Here is a 26,998-nt window from a genome sequence, read left to right as displayed (position 1 = left end):
GTTACATCAATATCAGAAGATAGGAAACAGCTCCCAAAACTGCTTCTAAGAGAACAAGGAAGGTACTGAGTATAGGGTCAGAGGAAACAATTTCCATGAAAAGAAGTTAAATGCAGGAGTTTGGCAGCTTTTTCTGCCTGTAACAGCTGAAACACCTTCCTCGTCTTCAGAAGATGACTTTTTTTAATGAAGAATGTTGTTTTAAAAAAATCTTAACCATCCTTGCGTATCTGTGATTATATTAGCAAATTCATACTCAAATACCAAGTGTTTTCATTAATGCAAAAAGCTTTACTCAAGCAGACAGCACTTACTTCAACACAAAGAAACGCAACAGGAGTTCTCTCTCTCTTTCTTCCCTCAGATTTACCTGAACCTTTTAAAAGTACAGCATCATAGCACTGGTACCAAGGAATTACTATTTCAGCCTACTGCAAGACACAGAGCCTGTTCTAACACCAGCCCACAGCAGCAGATGGCCAGCCCTGTGTCACGTATGTCTGGGACATGTAAAACTGAACAGACAAAATTCTCACTTCCTCAGTTGCAGAACCTGAGGTCACCCTGCCCTCAAACTTCAAAGCACTCATCCCTGGGGTGCTAAACACCTCCTGTTTGCTGGTGGAGTTGGAAAACAAGTATTTTCACTTACAGCAGTTCCCCTTGCTCCAGTACTTCATAAAGCAGCACGCTTGGGCATGGAAAAGAAACACTTCAGAGGTAAAAAAGTTATATCATAGCTTCCCAAGTGTCACGACCTTCCTTACAAGCTCAGTCCTTTTGCTTGCTCTCCAGGCACTGATGAGAAAGGACCAGTGTCCCCAGTGGACCTGCCACATGCACAGGTAGCATGCTTAAGCACAGTATTAGCATTTCTCCACCTGGATACAAGGAAAATGAACTTCAGTGACTTTTTAGGCTAGGAAAAGTGGAAGAATGGCAAGAAGATTGCTCAAATATGAACGGCAAAGAGGCAGAGAGATTTTCTGTTGCTGTTGATTTCAACTTTAAAGAAGGGGTTCAAATCTGCAAGTATGTTGCAGAAACTTACTTATGGAAAGGGTGAAATTTGTTTTTTTTTGAAAAGGACAGAAAAATCTTTGTCTGAAAGAAAAGAGAAAAAAGTTGGTCCACCTGTGAGCTCAGAGACAGCATCGCCCACTGTATAGTATATATATATATATATATATATATATATATATAAAATATTCCTACAAAGCAGGAAAATAGGAATCTGTTCTGCTAGTAAAGCCAGATCCAGAAGAGCTCAGAACCACATTTTTCTTTCATATTCAGGTTCAAAATACATTTATTAAAAATTGCATAAACTAAGGCATTTCCTTCCACATGCTTTTCACGCTGGGACTAGGAGGGAGGCACAGAGCTGTTGTTTGAAGGCTGTCACTTACTGCCAAACACTTCCCATCCCACTGACCAGCTGCTATCTCAGATGTCTCTGAAAGCTTTTCCACCAGCACTAACTTTGTGTTTTGGTATTAAGAGCCAAGTCTCACCGAAACTATTAAGGCAGTAGTAACTTGGGGTTTTGAATTGTATACTTCTGTTTTCACAGATCACTCCAGAAAAACAGCCCAGAATACTCACTCACTGCTCATGTGCCATGAACCAATGCACACAAAGGAGCCCCACTCCCACAAAACAGTCTCTTGTTCTCTGTGTTTTCCAGAGGGAAACAAATGGCTGTTCAGTGCCTCGTTGAATGTAGTTCTGCAGTGTGACAAGTGAACATCTGGCATGTTTGTTCATGTAGTTTCTCAAGCTGAGGTCTAGCTCCAAGTTCAGCTTCGCATGTGAGTGTTTTTTGCTGCAACATGGGAAGAACAAATGGTATTGCAAAGAAGAAAACACAAGGCTGGACATCAGTGCTACCCCAGACCTTCCAGACTGCAAAGGCTTTGCTTTAGCAGTTACTAGAGATGTATCAGTTTTATGTGAAGATGAATGGAATTTAAACAGGGATGAAATGAAATAAAACAAAACATCTAGAACCAAACTTCTCATGCAACACTATGCTTTCTAAAGGACAAAAATGTCACCATGCAAACAGCCATTTTCCAAAAGCATTATTGTTGCTTCTTCTAAAAGATGGATTCTCATCTTCTATTTCAAAAAATTCTGCTCAAAAATTCCAAGATCAACAGCTCTTCGTCAGGTGCTTACATTTTACATATAAGTCTTCCTATATGTATTGATTTTCAAATTTTTTCCTCGGTAATAATTTCTACCCAGGGCCTTGAGCTTTTCTCTCGTTTACCAAGATCATTAGGTTAGAGCAAATGTCCCACAACGTGTCCCCATCTGCTATTTTTGAGAGGCCCAGTTTGATGAGTGCTCTCACTCCTGAATGTAGCACTGCTAAACGGAGTCAGACGGCAGCGTGAGATATGGCACTAACTAATCTTGTTTTAGTAAGGATTTTCACTAAGTGAATTTCATTCCTTCTTTAGCAGTTTGCTATTTCACCTGGATCCAACAGAAAAAGTTGGATTCTACTGCTTGGGGGCAAGGGTGTGATTTCCAAATTCTATTATTCATTAAGGAAAAAAAACCATTCAGTTGGCCCTGTTAAGAACACCTACTTTTGTCACTGTGATTACTTTTAGAAGCCTTTTAGAAACAAGAGACAACCTATGCAATCGATTATATATTTTTTTAAATTTTTATTTTATTTTTAGGCAAAAGCTGAATATAAGTAAAATCCAAGAACTACTTAAGGTTTATCCCTCTCTCGCCATTCTTGGAAGAACACAGAGAGCTCTCCTTCACCCTTTAGATTTACTCCTTTCCTGAAAAGATAATAAATTATACCAAAGTTAGGGGAAAGACTTGTATTAAGCAAGGCCTCATTTCCATTGTGTGTAAAATAATAGATTTACTAGGTTGATTTTTGCCCCTTCAAATTAAAAAAACACCACATTCCCACCTTGGGAAATTATGCATATTTCTCAAAGCACAATTTCAAAGGATCTCAAATAAAAATAAATAATACTTATAATTGAAGGAGGAGAGGAGGGGTAAACTTCCAAAAGCTTTCCCCAGCATGAAACAATGATTTACACAGGTATATCTGTATTAATTTAGAGAAAAGACAGTTACCAAGGTAACAAGGGATGCAGTAATTTTAATTTGGAAAGTCAATAAAGATATTAAACAAAACATTCAGAACAAAACTCCCAACACATCTCCAGGCTAACAGAAAGAGCTACCTGTATCCAAGGCAACAGTAACTTCTGCTTCAGCCAGGAGAGCTTGCAGAGGCTCATTTTAAAAAAGAAAGTTCCTAGTGAACTTTATCACAAACTGACCACTGTGTAATTTCCAGATGCTGTGCTTCCTTATTAATTCTCCTTTCACTATCCTCACCAGCCAAGCAGTTCTGGGAAGAGATTTGGTTTGAGGCTACTAGACAGAATTCCAAAAGATAACTAGAATTAATTTGGAGGACTATAAATGACAACTAAAATGATCCATGAGTGCGATTCAGAGTCAGATTAAGTGTCAGAGAGCAGCACAGTATTGTTCTTATTAGCAGCATTAAAAAAACAAGCAAGAAACATCCTGAAGTCCAAAGGGTCTAAATGTAAGACACACCCAGGTTGCTACATAATTACTTACAAACTAAAGCTCAAATCTTTAGCAAGTTTTCAGGTCTCCCATTATTTTAAATAACAGCAGAAAACCATTCTGCTGATGTAATGTAACCAACTGATTTTTAATAGTCTTTTGTGAAAATTTGTCTTCCTTTTAAAAAAGCTAAATTTTTCTAATATTGTAAACAAACTACAATTGTCCAAAAAATAAGAACACAGACATTTACATGTACAAACATAAAATATTAGCCAACTTGTTATGGATAACAGACACCATTAAAATTCTATTTTTTTGTTGCTATATCTGACTAATTTCATAATGAAGTCTTTTAACAAAAATAAGTCATGATATGAAGACTTCCCACCTGCAACTGGAATGTACAATTTTTTTCAGTAAGTTTTTTTTTTAAAGTCAACACTGAAATGTCATTAAGATGCATGCAGGGAAAACCAAACCAAAACAAAACCCACAAAAAATATTATAGGTAGTTAACAACCCTGCAAGCCACCTCTACTCCAAACTATATATGTCTTTTTCCTCCAAGGAAACTTCTAAGGAACAATCACAACTACTCCTAAGGACTTCTACTGAGAAAAAGGAAAGAAATCCAAGCCATCAAAATTTATGTAGGATAAGAGATGCAAATAAAAAAACCCCAACTTATAAAATTATTTTCATTCAGGCTTCAGTTCTTCATGGAAATATTTGATGATACATCTTGAAAGTACTGGCATCACACTGCAGCTCTTAATCTTCTGAAGTCTGTGAGGATTGTTTCATTTAGACTATGGTCATCAGTCATAATTTCCCATTTACTTGACTGTGGGTTAAATTCACAGTTTATGCACTTTTAAAATATACTTATCTAAAGACACTGGGGCCGCACACAACTGTACCCTGTGTCCTAGAACAGAAAGTCATTTATGCTCAGGCTCGTATTGCCAGCGCCAGTTCCAGAGTTTATTGCCCTGGTTTTCCATCAGGACTAAATCAATACACAAGACACATTACTGAGATGCAGGGGTCAGGCAGGGTTGGTGACTCTGAACCAGTGCCCCCTGTGCTGGCCACAGGGTCACCTCATATTTATGGCTTCACACTCTCCCACCTCCAGAGCAGAAGCTGTGAAATGTGCTGCCCACATCTGAACATCAGCCTGATCTTGCCACCCAGCCCACCTCTCTAAGAAAAATGTAATGATGCCACAGAAAAAAAAAAAAAAAAGGATGCTAGTCCACCAGGGCCACCACTACCTGGTGGAAGAATATCTCAAAGTTAGGAGAACATCTTCATTTTCAGTCATCGCAGGGAAAATGCTCCTGGACAGCTCTGTTCTCTTCAAACCAACAGAACTCCTCGAGGAGGAGGTGAATAGGTGAAGTTGTCATTGTTCAGTCACAAGGCTCAAAGTGAAACCCTGACCTCTCTAAAGGATGGTCTTATCATCTGCACTGTACTACCAGGGCTGATGTTTGCTTTGGCCCACCAGAATAACTTTCCATGGGCAAGGGAAGGTTTACTGGTCTTCAAGTGATGCCATAACCAAGTTCTGTCTATACAGGGTCATCTTCATCTTGGCCCAGGACCAACTAGTGAAATACAGTTAATAAGGCAAAGGAAGGTCAAAACCTTAAGATTTGAGGCTGATGAAGACAGGCCATGCCAGGTTAAACACATGACACTGCATGAGAAGGTATGGAAACAAAGACATGCCTCTAGTAAAACACCAGGTGCTGACACTTGTGTTGTAGCACTATCCCACAACCTTATTTTGTGCTGAAAAATCAAGTGCTCTTACTGCATAAGGGAGGAAGGTGGGAAAGGCACAGACTGCACACCAGAAGAGACAGCATAGTTATTAGAAACATCTTTTAAAACATTTACTCTATGGAGCTTCACATTTTTTATCTTAGAATGAAATGCTGCATATCAGTCAAAGAGGCAGAAAGGTTAAAGTTACCAATAGCACACTTTGCTTTAACTGTATGGCTCCAATCTATGTTGACACTCATGTGCATTATCATAGTTATTTGCTTTAACTGCTGGCTATAGCATCTGTTGACACATGCATTACCACAGTTATTTGCTGCTTTCAAATCCCTAGTTGGTACCTAGCTGTGAAAGAAAAGCTACAAAAGTACAAAAATAATTTTTTCATGCAATTTATAACTGTGGCAGAAAGAGAGAGCACAAAAAAAAGCTGTTGCTGAGAGGTTCCATACTTGCAGATGTTTATACTGAACTTCCAGATGTTTTCCTTGCATTTATTGCCTTTTTATAATACAAGTAAGGGACTGTCTTCAAACACAGTGAGACTCCTTCAAATCTAAACAGTTTATATAAAAGGAACCTTCATTTGTTTATCTTTAACCAAGTTAGTTTCCAGATCTTACAGAATATACCATATTCCTCCAAAGTGGACAGTCTTACGGATAGGAAAGGCCTAAGTGTCTTTTTAGTTCCCAGAAACATAAAGGGAGCAATGGTGAATTCATTGTTTGCTCTCTCTATGTCCTGGGTGCCAGCTGTGGTGTTTGCATCAACAAGCATGACTGATTTGTGCCAAACACCACTGAGAACTCATCTAGCACAGAAGGCTAATTGGCAGGATTGATAAAATACATATAAGAAGGGTTGTTAGTATTATTCTTTTTGAAAATTCAGTAATAAAACTTCAGTGTCATAATCACACAATCTAATGTCTAAATTGAGAAGAATGAAAAAACTTACGGAGGTATAGTTATCCACATTGTAAAAACAAGACTAAGTAAAGATGGGTGTCTAAGAAGTATTTCTGCAGGAAAGCATACAGCTCAGCTTTCTAATAGAAATTATGTAAAACAGTAGTTATCTAAAAATGCAGAAATAAAAACCTCTAAAAGACCTTATCCTGTCATGACTTATTCCAAGCCATGGAGCTATTTTTTTCAGCCTGAGCTCAGAAATCCTCTTTTGGTGCTTTCACTGCTTCTTAGATCAGCAGTTAGATGTTGCCTTCCATTTTTGGGCCAAATCTGCATTTGGTCCAGCCAAATGCATTCAGTCTAGCTATGGCTGCCAGTTCAGTTTGTCCTCTAATGTAAGATCTAAAAAATGTGGAGGATGGAAGAGAGGATGCTACCTTTCAGCTGTTGTGTCTGCTACCTTTCTGCCTGTTCCTGTGACTGCTCATTTGAACGTGATGGTGAAAGGCAAAGGGTCACTGAGCTGCAAGCCAAACCAGGCTCGGTGTGATGGCTGTGTGCAGTACCCAGATTAGTCCAGCCTTAGTCCCAGCACAAAGGAAAGGCACACTCTAGAAAAAGAGCTTTATGTTCCTTGTTAATTCTTGAAAGAGTTCAAAAGCAGCATTGTTAAAAGAAAAAAGGGTTCAATTATGAAATCACTCCATTTTTACTCAAGAAAAAACAAACAAACAAAAAACCACCACAACAAAAAGACAAAACCAAATTAAATAAATTTAAAAATAAATAATGATAATAGTAATGAAAAAATAAATGTTCTCTGGTTTTGAGTTGTTCCTAGGACTCAGCAGCATCCATCCCACCCGCTCTCTGGGATGACGCATTGTGCCAGACCCCGACCGGCCCAGCCAGCGCACCCCGCGGCCCTCCCGGCACAATCACCCCCTTGTCAGGGGCGGCTCCTGCCCCTGCCCCGCAGATGCCGAACCCATCGCTGCCGGCCCGGCTGCACCTCCTGCGGGGCGGCTCCTCTGCTCCGGGAGCACGGCAGAAAGACGAGAGGAGGGCAGGCGGTGTGGAGCAGATAACGAACAAGAAGCTGTTGTGCTAATGCCCTCCTCCCCCCCATCCCCCTCCCCCGCCCCTCGAATCGTAGCGTGAATGGGGAAAAGAGGAAAAGATGATCTTCGGCTTGCTGCAGCGAGGCTTGGCCTGGGACTGCGGCCAGGAGGCCGACTTCACCCGTTCATGGAAGTTTAAAAGTCAGACGAACAGTTCATTGCCGCCCCAGTCAAAGGGGGTTACTTATGGCTGGGCAGCACTTCAACAAAGGTCCTAAAGATGACGACTGGCTTGCCTCCCTCTGCCAGTGCTCCTACTCAGACTCACAGAAATGTGTTTCCTCGGTTCCCAAGGCACCCTCCTCCTCCAAAAGGAATTGCCTTCTCTTAAGTGGGTTGACACACACTAGTTCCCCCCCGACTGAGCTGCGAGGAGGAGGGACAGAGATCCTAACAATAAATTGAAATGCTCCCTTACCCCTCTCCACCTCCAGCAAAAAGTTGGTTTCAGCCTCAAACAGCAATGTTTTATCCTGATCTGCACACTAAAGAAAGCAGGGGGTCTTTACCTGTATGCTACTGAAGTTCACTGATGCAGAAAAAGCCAGATAAACATTTAGCAGGTTGCTCCGGGCAACAGTCTACAATACCCATCTTCTGCCTTTCCAAAGCTGAAGCAGATCAACTCGCAGCCCCATGCCCTTACCACTTTTACCAGTTTAATCTTTCCCACGTGAAAATGTTAAACCAGACTTCTAACCAGACTGAAAGCAGTACCAGAAGAGCAGGACACACTTCTGAACAACAGGTTAACTACACCATTCCTAGATATTGCCTAACAAGTGGGTTTTTTGTGGTTTTTTTTCTATTTTTTTTTCAATTAAAATGCAAATTCAATATTATTGGATGGCACTTGTGAGCTGAGGGCAACTAATTAACATTTCTCATGGTTCATTAACACTCTGTTTAACACCCTGACAAACTTTTAAGTCTCTGTTGTTGCCCACAGGTCTTGATTTTTGGCTGCAGGCGATTTTTTTTTTTTTTTAATTATTAAAAAAACCCAAAACAAACCCACATCTGTTTTCCACCCATCTTTATTTTGCAACTGTCTCCCAGGTGGTAAGGAGGTGAAGGCATTGTTTCCTCTTTACACTCTGACTGACCTCCTCCAACCAAAGAAACCACACTGCTTTGAAAAAAAACAAACTGCCTTTTCAAACTAATAGAGACGTGTGAGATCCAAATATAGGATGAATTGTGTCACAGCCAGGGATTGCCTTCGCTTTCTTCAAACAGGTTTAATATAATAATGCCTCACCTTTCTCTGTAAATGATATTTTATCCAGTTTAGATGAAGTACTATAGCAGAGTATGTGCACAAGGAAGGAATGTGTGAAGGAATTTAACTGCACCAATAATGAGAAATAAGGTTCTGCTTGAATTCTGAAGAAAGGTTCAAGATGTTCTACCTGCAGTCCTAAAAAATTTTGTTCCAAATAGTCCCAATGAGAAATCAAGAGTTACTACTGAACTACATCAGCAGCACAGCTTGAGTCACCAGAGCGACTGAATCTACTTAACCTTTGGCCTTTTTCTACAGATTCCAGAGCAAAATCTGGAAAAAAATGTACAAACTAGGGAGAAAAAAACTAAAAGAACAAGGGCTACTTTATGTTCCTTGTACATCTCTACTGTTGAGGCAACACTGGGTGACCTGTACACCTTCCCTGTGACCTCAGCTCCTAAGAGGAGACTGCAAGAGGGTCCTTGTCATTACCTACCCTTCCAGCTGCATACATACCTTTAGTTCCGTATGTACCTGGGATAAGCTGTCATGTGCTCCGTGCTATTTATTCAGTGAATATTTATTTATTCCTACAATTCTGCATTGCAGCAGCTTAAGTGCTCACTATTTCCCATCCACTTTTTCAAGTGTGAGCCAGTCTTGCTCCCCACAGGAAAAGTCCACTGCTGTTATGAACAGTTCATTCAGGACAGAAAACAAGGCTACATTTCTCAAAAAGAAAACTGCGAAACTTGAGTTTTCTTTGTGTTCATAACCTCACTGCCTTTTCTGAGAAGGATCACAGCAGTGGGAAGGGACAGATCTCCAACCCACCAGGCAGTTAGAAGTGCTTTTACACACTGCTACAAACCTTTCTCACAAAACTTGGGAGATTCTTTCCCTGAAGATAACAGCAAGTCCTGTAGGAATACAACTTATAAATGGCTGAACGCAAGTCAACTACGCAGTTCACGTGCTGATTACAAGTTAGTCAGAAAGACACATATATTCTTAAGCGAGCATGAGTTGACATAGTGACTCACATCAGCTCTCTGCAAACGTGCAAGTTGCAGCTCTGCATGTATTCTGAGCACATGTGCAGAGAGTGACTGCTCAAAAGCACAAGCTATGTGGTGTAAAGGCATGGAAATCAGGATGCCAAATCAGGAACTGGGACTTAATTTTGGGGTTTTCAAGACTGTGTACAGTTGCATTTATGGACTACCAGAGCAAATGCAACAGAGTACTAAGGCCCCAAGAAGTGTGCACTGTGCTGGAGAAACTCACAGGAAGAAACATAGGCTGGGACAAGGAGTCAGCTGGCACCATCCTTGCCTGCTCACAGTCATCTGCAGCAACAAAGAGCTTCTAAGAATATCACCAGAGAATGGCACCCAGTATTCCGGCTGTGCTTTTGCACAAAGAAACCAAGAGCCCCAGACAAAACCCAAATACCATAAAGAGCCATCCACAAAAAGACAGTAATTTTCTGTCTGTTTTGATATTTGGTCTCATTTGTCTCCCTGTTTTCCAAGCCCTGAAGCTTAGGCACCTCCTGAGCAGTGCCTCACATGCTACTTTGCTGTATTAGCTACACTGGTAGCTACTCAGATTTGCCCAACATTGCAGACCTGACTGACTCAACTGTATATACAGTCCTGCTTAACATGCAAACTGTTTTCTTTGATAGCCTGTAGCCCCTCACTGTTCTTCAGACATGGGAATATTGCCTGAATACACACTACACCTTCCAGGTAGCAAACAAGAGAAGAGGCACTTCAGTGGAAGATGGAGCCTTCCCTGTGATTATTTTATCACAGGTTGCAGCGTCTTGGCATCTTCAAAGACAAAAGGCATTCTGTACAGGATAGAACTCTGCTGCAACAGGTTTTAAACCTGCATTGCTGCAAGAAAGCACCACTGTATACCTGGAGGTTGTGGATTTCTCATCACTTTCATGTTACAGGGCAACAAGGTGCTGACACCCACTTCCAAAAATAATCTTGAAACCCCCAATACAGTAATGAAAGCTGGAAGTTCTTATTGCCCCTGCCTTTCCTAGTGTCTTCCAAATGCTGCCGACTTCCTAGAAGCTGGATAGGCATTACTGAACCTGATATATTACCTGATAAGAAACAGAGGGAGGAAAACAGGGAAGGTATAGTAAGCACTTACCAAGCACAATGACCACAGTCTTCAGGAGGCTCATCATGGTGTCCCGATTCCTGCGAGGTCCAGAACTGTGTCTGGACATTCTCATAGTCCTTTGGCGGACGTACCCAAAGATATGAGCATATAGGACCACCATGACCACAAACGTGACCAGATTGAAAATAGCCCAGAAGACCAGGTAGGAGTCACTATAGAGTGGTGCCATGTTGGAGCAGTGAGTGATATCACAAATACAGTTCCATCCGACACTGGGTATGGCACCCATGATGATGGCCATAGTCCAGATAACAACAATGACGACCACCACTCGCCGGTTGCTCATCCGAGTGTGTAGCTGCATTCGGAAAACTGTAATGTGCCGCTCAATAGCAATGGCCAACAAGTTGGCTACAGAGGCTGTCAGGCTAGTGTCAATGAGACCCTGACGGAGAAGCCAGGTGCTTACAGTCAATCTTCTAGTGTTGGGTCCTGTGTTGAACATTAGGTAAAAGTAGGCCAGCCCTGCAAAAAAGTCCGCAGCGGCTAAGTTGGCCATTAAGTAATAAATAGGAAAGTGGAATCGCCGGTTGACGTAAATAGCCACCATAACCAAGAGGTTGGCTAGCATTATGAAGATGCAGACAGTAATCCCCAGTCCCATTACAAGCTTGCTGACAGTGTTCCATTCAGTGGCTAGATATTTTCCACTTCTGTTATAAAAGAAGGCAATGGTCTCGTTGTAGTAACACTGTGGTTCGCTCATGGCTGTGGACTGAAAGAAGAGAGGAAAAAAAAAGAAAAAAAGAATGATATCAGAACTAAAAACACATGACTGCCTCCATGGACAAGACACACAGAGAGAGCAGGGAAGGGGACACAAACAGAACACACTTCAGAACAAATTTATTTTTTCAGACCAAGTGGAATTCCACAACTCGCAAACATTTGCTCTAGGGAGTCTAGTAGCAGCAACTAGATTAGAAACAACCAGAAATGCTTCCATCTACTCTGGGAGCTAGCATGATTTCTGATACAGTTGTAGGTTGCACAGCAAATGAGCTTCTTGGGCAAGAAAACCTGCTGAAAAATTCACTGAGAGAAAAAGGCAAGCAATTTGTAATAAAGAAAAGCTAATTCTGTTGCAGGGCACCTTATTTTTGTTATCAGTGCCTAAAACTGTTGTTTGGCTGAAAAAGTGTTAAAAGAAGAGCTCCTCAAAAAAAAAAAAAAAAAAAAAAAAAAAGAAGAAAGCTGTATTAAATTTCTCAGCAAGTTTTGACTCATTCAGGTCTCCACACATGGCATTCCATCTTGTCTTGTCTCAAAAACTGGAAAAAACACCCTAAAGTAAGATCATCAGTGTTTTAAGACTGTGAATTGCCAGGGGCATGGGCTATGTCTATCCATAAAGCATGAAGTGCATTTATAAACAATAAGTATTATTTTTTCCATTAGCCTTGTTATTACACAGGGTTTGAAATACACTTTTAAGTACAATTCATCAGAACTGGATTATTCCAATTTGAAGTAGGAGTGAGGCACAAAATCAGAAAAGCAGTACTTGACAGAAGTAGTGTAAAAACAGCAAACCTTATTTCTTGGATTAAGTATTGTTATGGCTATGTCAAGGAATACATGATTAATTTTCCTTGCAGACTACTCAGCTGAGCACAGCTACAGCTGCAACAAACGAGCCTTATATTCCACTAGAATGTACAAGTTTGTGTGTAACTGTTGGGTAACAAGTAAATGCTTAATGAGCTTCCTTCCGTAGTTATTATTACTTACTCAAACTGCAATACCCAAAAGGCAAACCTTAGAAAAATAAAACACTCTGAAGAACATCCTGGTTCCTTGTTTAGTGTGGCTTAACAATGAGGATATAAAAACAGTAATTAAAACAACAACCAAGAAGCTCACGTGAAAAATGTCTCCTTTTAATAGACCCAGGACATCTGGTTCGAAACACCCTGCTTTTATGAGTGTGAAACTCTACTACTAAACTTGATTTTTTTAAAAAGGGGAGCAGTTTTATCAGGAAATCATGTAATAAAGCCAATCAAAGAACAGATCAATAACACTAAGAGATGAGAATTTCTTATTAAAATACCCAAACAAAACTCCATGTTTTGGACAGCTCCAGCCATGCTGAAAGAAAGGCTACAGCTAACCTAACCTTCATGTTGAAACCAAAAATATACAGAATTGGGAAACAGAATTAGTAATTGGAGTCAAATGAAAATAGTATCTGATCAAGATTTCCTTAGAATTGCACAAAGCTACTTCCATTTCCTTTCATTTTTCTGTTTGTCAACACAACTAAGCTAATTCCAATAAAGCAACAGACAAACTTTCAACCCACATCCCAAATGCATTACATGACATTTAGATTTATGATAAAGAGCAAGGTCTTTTTCGAATGTTTTTACATCCAACCAAAACATAAACCAGAAACATTTGCAGACCTAGGATAATAAAAAGCTAGAGTAAATAGCATTTCTCAGCACAGTGACTATAAAACTTTTATTGTTCCTCTAGGATACATCAACTCTTACGTTAGAAACCTTTCAGCCTTAATTATTTAAGAATTTTAAAAAGTTCTCACGTAGAATCTTTCTGCTGCATAGAAAAAATGATTTATAAGGGATATTTAACAAAGGGGGACTGAGCTACAAGACATCTGGCTTTAATTCTTTGGTTAAAGACCATGTGGTAATAACAGGTTAAGTATAAGAACCCTTGAGGGAGAGAGGAAGTCATAGGAATGAATTAGTGGCCCTTATAAAAGCTTGCCAACATCTGCATTAATTATGTGAATGCTCTGTTTTTTCTTTCTCTGTCGGAATACCTGGATGCAGTCTTACAGTCTGAATTACAGAGGTCAGGACTCCACATTCTAGTGGACTTTTCTGATCCTGAATAAAATCTGTCTTTGTCTACATATTTTTCAATCTGATTTTTTTTTTAGATGGCTGCTGCCCATATGTAACTATTCCTGCTACACTGTTGCTCCTGTGGAGAGAGGCCAGCTACACCTGGCAGAACACGTATTTTTAGTCCAGAAATTTAAAATGTGGTAGATATAATTTATTTTTCACCCCTGTGGCTTTGTTTTGTGTATGGCCTTAGAATGTAAATTATCCCCCAGTTCTGTAATATCCTTCCCAGACTTTTCATATGAAATCTGAAACAAGATTAGAAAAATCTCACTGCCCTGAAAAGTGCTGCCTTATGCACCAAATGCTAAGCTAGGGCTGAATGCAAGCAATGCACATAACAGCATATTAAATCTACAGAGTCAGACCTGTCAAATTTAAAAGCATGACAGCACTTGAGTAATCCTGGAGGAACAGAATGGGGCTCACTGGCTTCTCCTCTCATTTTGAAGCTACAGGAACTAACTGCTTTGTTCACATAAGGCATTTTAGAGAAGTTGTGGTTTTAGGGCATGCTAGCCTAAACCTTGGATCTCCTTTAAAAGCACTCTTTTCATTCTTAAGGGAAAGACGAGCAGAAGACAGTTTGCTGACAATAGTTCAAACAGGGGACTTCCAGATGATCAGCTTTCTCGGATGCCACTGTATATCTTCTTACAGGAAGGTTTTGACCTCCTAGGTCACAAACACACAAATCCCAAGGCATCACATTTACCCGTGATGCTGCTGTCTGACTGGAAAGGCTCAAGCAGGAGTGAAATACAACATATCTCTGAGTACCGAAAGTGTTAAAATACCATAAAGGCATTTGCAAGCAGGCAGACCCATCCCCTCTCCTGCCCCAGAAGGTAAAGGGGCAGGGAAGTTTATATTTTAATTTCCTGAAGTTTCCACTTAGTGTGTTTCATTGCCTGGGCAAGCCAGATGTGCAGTGCCCTGAGATTTACCTCATCCATTTAGTACATCTCAACAGAACTTTAAAACAAACTAAGCTGCAAATTGCCCATGTTAACTAAACCTCTAGGATGCATCTGTGTAGAAAACCTCTGAACTACAAACCAGCGAGACAGATAAGGCAGAATAGAGAAACAGAAGGCAAAAAGCAAAGCCTTCTCTAACCACATGAGGTTGATTTAATACTCAAGACACAATTGTCCCAAACCAAAGAACATGAAAATACTGGGTACATGGAGTTAAATCTCTAAAAATCACGAGGTGTAGCTATAACCACAATGTGGTACACACAGACTAGGAAATTTGTCACCAGGACTTAATAAATAAAACTCACTCTGCACCAATAGTCAATACTGTGGCCACAATGTCACCTTGGCACTGGCTTGTCCTCTTGGCTTCTCTCTTCCAGTGGTACAAGATCATGTCACTGGAGTAGCAGAGGGAAGAATAGGAAGAGGAGCCCATGTAAGCAACCTTGCAGTGTTTTGTGCTTGATTCATTTTGCTGCTGCCCTACCTCTCCTTCACTGAGGAGCTGAAAGAGGAATTGGACCCAGGGCATGGAACAGCTTGCCCATGGGATGTCCTTGGATGGGCAGCAAATCCCCTTCCCTCTCAGGGAAGAGACCAGAGTGGACAAGGCACTACCTGCCTGGAGTAGGAAGGTGACAGGGGAGCCCTGGATCCTGCCAGCTCAGTGTCAGTGACAGCTCACCTGGAGAGCAGTGATGCTTAGGGTGGAAAACTAACAAGTTTTCAAACACCTCTGATTGATATTGTCTAAATAAAGCACCAGCTAGCACAAGGTGCCTGCAGGGCAAGTGATCAGTCTACAAACACCACAGCAAACTGAGAGCTGTGAAAAAAACACCCAGCTGTGAAAAGACACCCAGCCTCCCCAGCATTCATGGGTGCAGTCCCTTCCTGCCAAGGGACGCAGAGCTTAAAATTCATAGAATACTGATGTCCGACTTTTACAGAGCTTTTAAAACTCGGAAGCCACAAAAATTATTCCATATTGAAGGAAACTCTTGAAAATATTTTAACCCCAGGCTCTCCAAGCAGAGTTTGCTCCTCTTTTTTTTCCCTTTACTGCATTAAACCTCAACGAGCTGCTGGTTTCTTACTCAGAACACTGAGAGGACTGAAAAGCAATTTATTTGGCAAGGAAGTCTGAGGAAGATGACAGTATCATGTACGATGAAATGCCAGGTATAAGCCAGAGACCTCAGTTTTGCAGAAGCTGTGCAACTTACATGAAGATTTCTTAAAGCATGCAAGACTTGAGACTCATTCTATACAGGATAAGCTTTCAATTCTAAGGTAGATACCTTTGGATCCCAAAAATAATATTTATCATTCTCAGTGCTACCCAAAAATCTAGAAAATATTTCAAAGGAAATGGAGAATGGAGAGTGGTAGACTAGGACTTCAAAACAGCAGTAAGTGTACATTGAGCACAGCAGTGAAGGGAAAGCAGTTTAGTTGCTCTTAAGTTTGCCGACTTGTATAACAGAAAGGCTAGAGCTGAAAAACTTTAGGGAGTTATCAACTTCAAAATCCCTAAGAGTTATCAATTAAGAGTATCTTTAGAATAAGCATGAACAAGTAATTATAGGAATAAATGAATCAGTATGTGAATATTTTCTTAGCCCACAACTGCAGTACCGCAAATTTTAATAAAGTTGTAACAGATGAGAAAAAAATCCCATTTGCAAAAAAATTTCCCCATTACCTAATGAAAAGCACAAAGTATTGTTCAAATGCACAAAGCCAAAGAAACAAGAGGTGTAAGGGGAAAAGAAGATTATTCCCTCAAAGATAAAGGTAGAAGCTGAGTAGGCATTTACCTAAAATTTAACCTAAAAACTGGAAAGCCTCCTGATTAAATATAATTTTACCTGATTAATTATGCTTACTCTGCCTTATGTACAATTTCATCTGCACAAAGTATGAAGCCCTAAGACAAAGACACAAAATCTCCTCCCACACCCTTTTAGAATAGCATCGCCCAAAGTAATTGTTCAATGGATTTAAAGAAAAACTCGTGTAAGATGCGGTGGTTCACTCACAGCAGGTCTCTTCTTCGTTTCACTAGACTAATTTTGCCTTTCATAATTCTGAAAAGAGAGGAAGAAATTAATCTCTTTGCAAGGGCATTCCTTTTAATCTGCTACAATGTGATAAAGAACGAAGTTACTTTTGGATGGTGAGGAAATAGCTATCATATCCTGCAATTTTTATGGTGCTCTTGTATGCTATTATTACTACAAATTCTCAGAGCTAAAAAGTTTCTCGGCTACTAAAAACTGAACAGAGAAATTCTCTGTATCCTACATTTTACCTGAAAAGGGTAACCCAACATACCTAGCTGTTCAGTGTACCAAATAGAACCAGTCACCAGCAACACTGGAAAAAGAAACCACTGCTTGCTGGAAGGTGTAATTCAAAAGTGACACAGATCCTGCTGGAAACTATTATTACAAGCTCCACAGATGGACTATAAAACCAATGAGGGTGTTCACCTTCCTTAGTGCTTATTCACTGTCAACTATACAAAAGTAAGTTCAAAAATAGCTTCCATGGGCTAAAAAAGGAAGAAAACAGCTTACTCTAAAAATGCCTTTTTTCTGGAAGACACCGGGATCAGGTTTTTAATACTCAAGACTTGGCCCTAGGGCTATTGAGGACAGATAAATCAGGAGCCTTGCAAGTCACTGAACTCAAGAGCATTATGGAAAAGCTGTAGTGGTCAGAAGCATAATGAACTGGCCCAAAAGGGCCCTATGCTGCCAGCTGTGTGGTTGCAACATCCTGCACTTTCTATTACTGCAGAAAGGAAGCATGCATGCACATGTTTCACTGCAGAATTCTGCAAGGAGGAGATTTAGGAAATTAAAAAGTTAGAAGAATATATAGAAAAATACAGAACTCATCCCCCCAGCAACCTACCCAGTAGTTCAGACACTGCTGTATTGCTTGCTCCCTTTCCACATTTTCAGCTGCACCCCTCTCAACCACTACCTGCATGTTCTGATGCATGTTCTCCAGTTGAGAAGGAAATGAAGACTGTTTGAATCAGGACATCATTCTGCATCACCAGATCCCCCTTGACATTACTGGGATGGCGTAAACACTTTGATCACTGAAGATTTGTTTCCAGACCACACAGCACTTCTCTGCCACCCTGTCTCTGCCTGCCAAGATCCACTCAAAGGGAGGCCACCACTGCAATGTGGAGGTATTCCAAAAATACAGTAATTGGCTTTGCCACCAGGAGAGATGTGATTGGGCATGTCAAACCCAAATGGAGAGAGCCCAAACGTCCCATACAGAGTACAGAAAGGGTTTCTGCAAATTCTTTAAGATTCATTTTCTTCTGGGGCAGCTTTCAGGACACGCTGAACTTCACGATCAAGCATTGGAAGGGCTGCCCTGGGAAGTAGTGGATTCTCCATCCCTGGAGATATTTAAAAAGAGACTGGATGTGGCACTCAGTGCCATGGTCTGGTAACTGCAACGGTAGTGGATCAAGGGTTGGACTTGATGATTTCTGAGGTCCCTTCCAACCCAGCCAATTCTATGATTCTATGATTCACAAACATCAGCCAAACATGGGTATAGATTCAGTATCTTCTAGCTCTATGGGAGACAAGGCAATTATACTCCATAAGCTAATTCAGTGACTGAAACATGCCACCTCTTATGCCTTTAAAAAAAATAAATGTCATGATGCAGACTAGGCATCTCCACTGCCTCACCCAGTTCACTCCCTGGCTGTCTCTGCCTGCTCCCCAACCTGAACATCATAACCAGACATCTGACCTGCTGTGAGTCCCTGAAGGCTGCTGTGCATAGTGAGAAGCCTGGGACAGACCTTTCCCAAAGACCCCAGCTCCACGGAGGTCTATCTGGAGAGAGGTTCAGCACACAGCCCCCTCCCTGTCTGTGTCACTTTAGAAACCATCAGGGCGGAAGAAACAGGAGGGAAAGAAATGAATTGCAACATGCATGTGTCTTTTCAGCCCAGTTCAGTGCTCAGTGAGCCAAGCTGAGAATTAATTCTTGGCTCCAGCAGCTGAGAGATTGGCGTTTTATGCTGAAAAAATGCTGTAGGCTGTTGGTGCTACTGCCATCTCCAGGGCACACCTTTGATCACTCCTCACCAAACAAACCAGCAAAGTGAGCACTTGGAAAAGTTCAGCCTACAAGCAAAATATGTATTCAAAATTATGCTAATGAGCATGGCAAATTTCATTTTGGGCTGGAAATTGTAATTTTCAAATGGAAATAAAACTATCCTGTGTTTCAGTGTCAAATATTTTTTTTCTTAAAATATACATTAAGCAGTTTGTGCTTCTTTTGATTTGATGCACTGTTTTGTGAAATGCATAAACAGAATACAGAAAAAGCTATCTCTCAAGGCTCTGGCAAAAATGGGTTCTGTATCAGAAACTTGTTCACACAGCTGGTCTACTTTGAACAAAATGGACTTGTATTTTGAACCTCTGGTAATCTCACATAATATAAGAATAGTAATAAAAAAGAGCACACTAATATTTAAGTTTCCTCTGTGATGCTTGTAACTGAGTGGATATAACTATTCACAGTTTGTTTCTTCCAGTCTCAACACTTACTTTTGTTATCATGTTTACCTTATTTACACTGCCAGGGGTCTGTTTTGTTAAAAAAGTTGGTTTGTTTACTCATTTACAAGGGGATGAAAAGAAAACCCAGCACATTTGTGGTAGAAATATGGGCACCGAATCCAAAATGCAAACTGTGTTGGGCTTTGTTGGGGAAAGGAGTGACAACAGCTGTGCCACCCCACAGGAGTTTGGTCTCAGCCATCATCATTAAGAGGAAAACACTACTGGGGATTACCATTCTGTGGCAAGGACAGCTTAAAGTGCTTCCACTCCAATTCAAACAAAAAGAAGGGAAAATAGAGAAGTATTGAATGGCACAGAGTGAGAGAAGTGGTTTTTTTTGCTCTGGTAACCACACAGCCATGAAAAGTCCACTATAATGGAAACTGCTCAGGATTTCTCTTCAGAACAGCTGCAAGGCAGTTATTTAAAAGTGCTCATTTACTTCTAGTATTTGGCTGATAAGATTCACTGCTGGCAAAAGCAAAGAGAGAATGATGAATTTTTGTTGTTTTCTTGTTTTAAGCATTTCTGAAGCACTTCTGGAAGTCCCTGGTTCATTAAGCAACTGGAACTGATACAATTCCTTCTTCAAAGCTTTTAACTGCGGAATTCATCTGGTGCCATTCACAAAGACAGAAGATACTAATCACTCCACCGAGTACATTAATCACTTTAGATCACCACTTGTTATGTTTCCTTTTTGCAAACAGCAAAGCCCTCTGGGATGCTAAATGCCTCTTACAGAATTTCCTCTTACTGCATTATCACACTAATCAGGTTTCTATGATATAATGTTACTCACACATTGCTGGGGTATGAAGTTACCATATGTACCAAAAAATAGCCCCAACTTAGAATATCAAAATGTTCTGTTACAATTTGTTTCTTTCTCTGTAGGAGATTACCAAATCTGAAATTACTAGATTCTGTTTTACAATAAAATCCTATTGCCAAAAACTCAAAGCATATTTGGAAATTTTTTGTTTCATTGATGTCTCTGACACATTGTGAATGACTCCCCAGAACTATTTTCTGTTCCACATGGATAGCTAAAGTATCCTGAAACTTTACTTATCCTTCTCATTTTAACAAGACCAAGGTGCCTTAAAACTTTGCTCTTAATCACTGCTCTGTACATCTGGTAACAGGATGCTGTGAGGGGGAAAGATCATGGGAGCAGAGAGCTTTGGATAGGTCAGTGGGTAGAGGGTATAAAGAAATGTGACTCTGGAAAATGCGTTGCCTCAATAGTGACTTCTAGTGAGCTCTGAAAGCATCTTCTGTGTTGACACTCTAGCAATAGGAGTATTTTAAAACACTAACAGTGTCACATCTGGTATCAAGAAGAGACTTTCAAAAAGTTTTTAAAAATGTCTATCTATTGTTACCTGACTCAGAATACAAATCTTGAGGAAAATACCACTTGTAAATAAATTTGCTGGCGCTTCCTCACTGCAGTGCCATGACAAACACTTGTAGGTTTCAAACCCAAACAAAAACCTGTTGGGGAGGGCTTTGAATTGTAGAAGGTCCTGCTGAGACCTCCAAGATTTTCCTGTGATAAATAAGAGTCTATTCTTATTTGCCTTGTGAAGCTAAAGGACTGGTGATATGCAGAGGAATTATTATTATTGAGATGAATATATATGTCTACATATACATACATGTGTATACAAAATAGATAATATTTATTTCTAAGAGTATATTGACCAAAGGTGAAAGAAGCCAACTATCCTGGCAGAATTAAAGGAAACTCTAAAGATTAAAAGATAAAAAACAGATTAAAGATAAAGAAAGCTTAAAGTAAAGTAGCAGAACACTTCTTTCTGTATCTAGCTCATGCAGAAGGCATGCAAGGCTACTTCCAAGATTTTTTAAAATCCTTTCTTAAAACATTAGACTCTAAAAGTCGTCTGTGGCACACTATGGCATCTGCTCAGTTTTAAAAAGCAAAATAATGTCCTCCATAAAAAAAAAAAAAAAGTATTTTAATGAATATAGTTTTCTAAAAACAATATCCAAAATTTATTTATATGTCAACACAATCATGAAAGGCAAGCCCACACAGTCCCAATCTGAAAAGTGCTTTACTTCACTACTTCCATCTAATGATTTGTCCCTTTAGTCACATGTCGAAGTCCTTGCCTGTTAAAAAGCTCTTCCTTACCCTCAGAAACATACATAAGGCTCCCAGAAGATTGTTTAGAGCTGTTACTCCTTTACATAGGTTTAATGTCTTACAGCAACCATCAGTTTACTGGAATTTCTGGGAATGCATGCATGCAGGTAAGTCAGTCCATACAGGCATCAAATTTGAGTCTGTATTATTTCAATGAATTTGAGAGAATATTTTTCTACCATAATCTCCCATAGCAATCTATCAGTCTTGCATTTGTTTCCTGTTGCCTTCTCTTTTTGGCTTCAAAGTCAAATCTCATTGAAAAGCAGTCTCTAAAACCTAAGTGCAGAGGAAATGCTTTCTGGGTTACCAGTCAGTGACCAGAATCATCCATTTATCTTGGTCTAGCAAGCCCAGGGAAGGATTTATTTTGCAGACACTCTGCAAACATAGAGCATGTGCATTTATTCACCCACAAGTACAACACAATGGTGACTGTATTGAGTAAAATCCCTTCAGTAAAAAGTTGGATAGAAACAGTAAGAGACCTGCATGGCTCAACATGGAACTTCTGAAGAAAGTCTCATGGAAGAAAGAAATGCACAGCTAATGGAAGACTGGTCACTTGGGAGAACTATAAGGCTGTTATCAGAGCATGTACGAAGGCAACGAGAAGGGCCAAAGCCTTCTCAGAACTCAAACTAGCAGAGGAATAAAAGGAAACAAGAAGAGCTTCTTCAAATATATCCGTAGTAAAAGTAAAAAAGTAAGAGTAGGGAAAATGTGGGCCCACTGCTGAATGGGGTGGGAGCCCTGATAACTGAGGATGCAGAGGATGCAGAGAAGGTAGAGGTGCTGAATACTTTCTTTGTTTCAGTCTTTACTCCTAAGACCAACCCTTGTGAACTCCAGACCCTGGACAAAAGAGAGAAAGCCTGGTGGAGGGAACACTCTCGACTGGTGAATGAAGACTGGGTTAGAAATGAGCTATGAAAACTGAATGTACACAGTTCCATGGGCCCTGATGGGATGCACCCAAGAGTGTTGTGTGAGCTGCTGATGTTATCACCCTACCACTATCTATTGTTTCGAAAGATCATGGCAAATAGGAGAGGTGCCTGAGGACTGGAGGAAAGCCAGTGTCACTGAAGTCTTCAAAAAGGGCAAGAAGGAAGATCCAGGCAATTACAGTACTCCATTAAGCCAGTCAGCCTCACCTCCATGCCTGGAAAAATGATGGAGCAGCTTGTTCTGAAGCTTATCTCTAAGCACATGGAAGAGAAGAAGTTACCAGGAGTAGTCAGCACAGATTTACCAAGGGGAAATCATGCTTGGCTCATCTGACGGTCTTCTATGATGTTGTGACTGAATGGGTAGATGCAGGGACACCAGTGAATGTGGTCTACCTTGACCTTGGTAAGGCTTTTGACACAGTCTCCCATAACATCCTCGTGAGCAAGCTCAGGAAATGTGGAACAGAAAATCTGCAGTGAGATGGATCAAGAACTGGCTACAGAAGTGAGCCAAAGAGTGGTGATCAATGTTCAGAGTCCACCTGGAGATCTGTGACTGGTGGAGTCCCCCAAGGATCAGTGCTGGGTCCAGAACTGTTTTATCTTTTTCAATGACCTTGATGTGTGGCACAGAGTGTCTTCTCAACAACTTTGCTGATGACAAAAAGCTGGGAGGAGTGGCTATATACTAATATACAGAAAATTATACCACATTACTCTCCCCTTCTCCCAGTAATGCTCACATCACCACCGAGGCTGCAGGGCAGCCTTGGGAAAGCCCAGGCTGGACTCCTGGAGTCGGCAGTAGTTGGGAGCTAGAGGCAGTAGTACACAGATTCAGGCTGGCATGGGTCAGGATCACAGACAGATGAACAGATGGAATTCTCCCAGGATACCAGTCATGGATGAAGGAGAAGAAAAAGGAAGGGACTTGACCTTATGATCCCTCAGATTTATACCATGACACGTATGGGATGGAATATTCCATTTGTTCAGTTTTGATCACCTGTCTTGTCCACATCTCCCTAAAGGAGGGTTGCAGGTGTGACCCCTTTACTCCCTTTCTCTTTCTGGAGCACAAGATGTTCCTCAGAACCAATGCCTTGGTTCTGCATAACATTCTCAAGCAGTAGCTATAGACATTGAGTGTTTTCAGTCCTAGAAGCAGACACCGTCTGAGAAACTTGCTGTGAATTTCAGCAAATGCAGCTACTTAGAAGAGACTTAGCTGAAAGCAAAATTACAAGACAGGAAATTACCTTTATCCTGGCCCAAACCAGGAAGAGAAGCACAAAGAAGTTACCCAAAAAAATGGTTTTGGATTCAGCTTGTTTTACATCATTACTCATTAGTGGGTATGTTTCTTGCAATTTCACAGGGTCCCAGGATCTCTGAACTACTGCACTTCTCAGTGCGTATTCATAGAATCATAGAATTGGCTGGGTTGGAAGGGACCTCAGAGATCATCTAGTCCAACCCTTGACCCACCGCTGCGGTTGCTAGACCATGGCACTGAGTGCCACATCCAGTCTCTTAAGTATCTCCAGGGATGGAGAGTCTACTACTTCACTGGGCAGCCCATTCCAATGCCTGATCACCCTCTCTGTAAAGAAATTCTTTCTAATATCTAACCTAAACTTCCCCTGGCACAACTTAAGACCATGCCCTCTTGTCTTGTTGAAAGTCATCTGGGAAAAGAGACCAACCCCCACTTGGCTACAACCTCCTTCCAGGTAGTTGTAGAGAGTGATGAGGTCTCCCCTGAGCCGCCTCTTCTTCAGGCTGAACAGCCCCAGCTCCCTCAGCCTCTCTTCATAGGGTCTGTGCTCAAGTCCTTTCACCAGCCTGGTTGCCCACCTTTGGACCTACTCTAGGACCTCGATATCCTTCCTAAACTGAGGGGCCCAGAACTGGACACAGCACTCGAGGTGTGGCCTCACCAGGGCTGAGTACAGGGGCAGAATCACTTCCTTGGACCTGCTGGCCACGCTGTTTCTGATACAGGCCAGGATGCCATTGGCCTTCTTGGCTACCTGGGCACACTGCTGGCTCATGTTCAGCTTCCTGTCAATCCAGACTCCCAGGTCCCTTTCTGCCTGGCTGCTCTCAGCCACTCTGTGCCCAGCCTGGAGCTCCCCATGGGGTTGTTGTGGCCAAAGTGCAGGACCCGGCACTTGGCCTTGTTGAACCTCATCCCGTTGGAATCAGCCCAGCTCTCCAGTCTGTCCAGGGCCCTCTGCAGAGCCCTCCTGCCTTCCAGCTGATCCACACTCCACCCCAGCTTAGTGTCATCTGCGAATTTGCTGATGGTGGACTCAATCCCTTCATCTACATCATCAGTGAAGATATTAAACAGAACCAGGCCCAACACTGATCCCTGGGGGACACCACTAGTGACCGGCCGCCAACTGGATGCAGCACCGTTCAGCACCACTCTCTGGGCCCGGCCCTCCAGCCAGTTCCTAACCCAGCACAGAGTGACCCTGTCCAAGCTGTGGGCTGACAGCTTTTTCAGGAGAATGCTGTGGGAGACGGTGTCAAAGGCCTTGCTGAAGTCCAGGTAGACCACATCCACAGCCCTCCCCTCATCCACGAGGCGGGTCACCCGATCATAAAAGGAGATCAGGCTGGTCAGGCAGGACCTGCCCTTTCTAAACCCGTGCTGGCTGGGTCTGATCCCTTGCCCATCCTGCAGGTGGTGTGTGATTGCACTGAGGATGATTTGTTCCATATCCCTGCCAGGCATTGAGGTCAGGCTGACAGGCCTGTAGTTTTCTTATTGCTAAGAACTGTAGTCTCCTGAGCCAAAGAATTTCCAGTAAACAACAACAAAAAAGCAAAATGAACAATATATCTCTCATTTTCTAACATCTACCTTAACCAACTACAGTGCTCTCATCAGTAAAATATAAATCCTTACAAGTTTTATGTTGCAACAGGCACTTAAGTCTATGAAGTCAAATGGACTTTGAAAGTGCTTTCTGAGACGAAGTCTCATGTTAGTAACATCTTTTATGTTTGTAATATTTACTTCACCACAAAATACAAGTTGAGTACATGGAGCTGAAGAAATCACTCTGGTAATATTAAGTATCAAGTCTGATCTTTAAAGCAAGATTAGTGTGTTAGCAGTTGTAAGTAAGTTATTAATTTTATGGCTGCTTTTGGCTTAAAACTTTAGCTTTTTCTGGTAAGAACACCAAACATGCAATTTCCTGTGGTTCTGTTCCAAACGAGCCACATTATTACCTTCTACATTAGGGACAATAAAAATCAAACCCACAGTGCAGGACCACCTACATGTAGTCAATAAGGATCAAATTTTGCTATATATTTTCTTCTATGAATAATAACACAATAAAGCAGTATCATGAGTCGAAGAGTAACAACATCATTAGCAAATGTCATTTCAGGAAAAATTCCCTCAATGACTTAGAAGTGAGATAGGAGAAAAAAACAGGATTCGATGAGGAAATTAGAAAGATGTTTGGTCAGTTCAGCTGCCAAAACTTCCTCATGGTCTACTCACCTCAATCACCTCAGGCTGGGACATCATGGAGGACGGCACCAAATCAGTGGGGATATCCATGGTAGCTCAAAATGTTCCTGATACCTTTGAACCCTTTCTCTGCACCCACAAACTTTCAGTAGGAACACAGAGAGCAGTTCCTCAGACTCTGCTCATTCTGGCATTTGCTCCTGTGAGAAAAGACAAAATTTGAGAGTAACATGAGAACTGGGTATATGGTCAACACCCAATTGCCTTGGATGCTACAAAACCAGCCTGTGAGTTTGTCCAACCCAACTTGCTTACATGGTCATTCACAATAGATTTGGTGGAGAAGTTTCAAAGGGTATACTGGAATTTGGTCCAGAACAGCAAAACCAGCCACACAAACTAGAAGCCAAATAAACTGAATACAGACAAAAGGCTAATGCATAGACCATGTACACATTCAGAAGGAAAAATGTTCACCTACAGAGCACTGGAATTGTGTTAATGTTCTTTTTTACTCCCAAAGAAAAAAAATCAAAACTTTCAGAGGAGAGTACTCATAGAATTACTTGTTGGAATTTAGGATACACTTAAGTCCTCAACAACTATTGTTATACTCTTTAGTGATCACATGAAATTTTCTTCTGTGTTAAGAAAAATAACTCACACACCATGGCATCTTTCCTTCATTTATTTTAACTTAACTTTTCTTTTCTAGATAGGAACAGATTTGCTGTAGTGAATATACTGAATTTCATTGTAAAGTCTGGTTAGTTGATACAACAGAATCATGTTATTCCTGTAACTATCATGATTATCAAGGTTAGATCAGCTTCCACTTATGCTTGTATTCCTTTGACGAGAAAACAAACAAACAAAAGGGAAAATATATCCATGGCCAAGAAATTAAGATATTTTAAAAATTCTGGAAGAAGACCACTGCATTTTTCCCCCCAGTTAGTCCAGACTTAACAACACAAACCACTGATTAACCACCACAGAAATGATCCTAAAGAGACACCTACTGTTGTCC

General features: G+C 41.0%; 1 protein-coding gene across 2 annotated transcripts in view; it reads right to left on the bottom strand.

Annotated features, from left to right (window-relative positions):
- LPAR1 (lysophosphatidic acid receptor 1) overlaps positions 1-26,998 on the bottom strand; it is a 72,639-nt gene that overhangs the window by 24,071 nt on the left and 21,570 nt on the right. For both annotated transcript variants that reach the window (XM_071730361.1, XM_071730362.1), the window contains exons 2-3: positions 25,999-26,168; positions 10,821-11,568 (exon numbers count right to left, since the gene is read on the bottom strand). In XM_071730361.1, coding sequence (XP_071586462.1) covers positions 10,821-11,568; positions 25,999-26,058 — 808 coding nt within the window. In that variant the 5' untranslated portion in view covers positions 26,059-26,168. The remainder of the gene's footprint in view (positions 1-10,820; positions 11,569-25,998; positions 26,169-26,998) is intronic.

This window comes from Heliangelus exortis, chromosome Z (genome assembly GCF_036169615.1).
Source record: "Heliangelus exortis chromosome Z, bHelExo1.hap1, whole genome shotgun sequence".
In the NCBI taxonomy this organism is placed as follows: domain Eukaryota; kingdom Metazoa; phylum Chordata; class Aves; order Apodiformes; family Trochilidae; genus Heliangelus; species Heliangelus exortis.
This window is presented reverse-complemented; position numbering and strand designations above follow the sequence as displayed.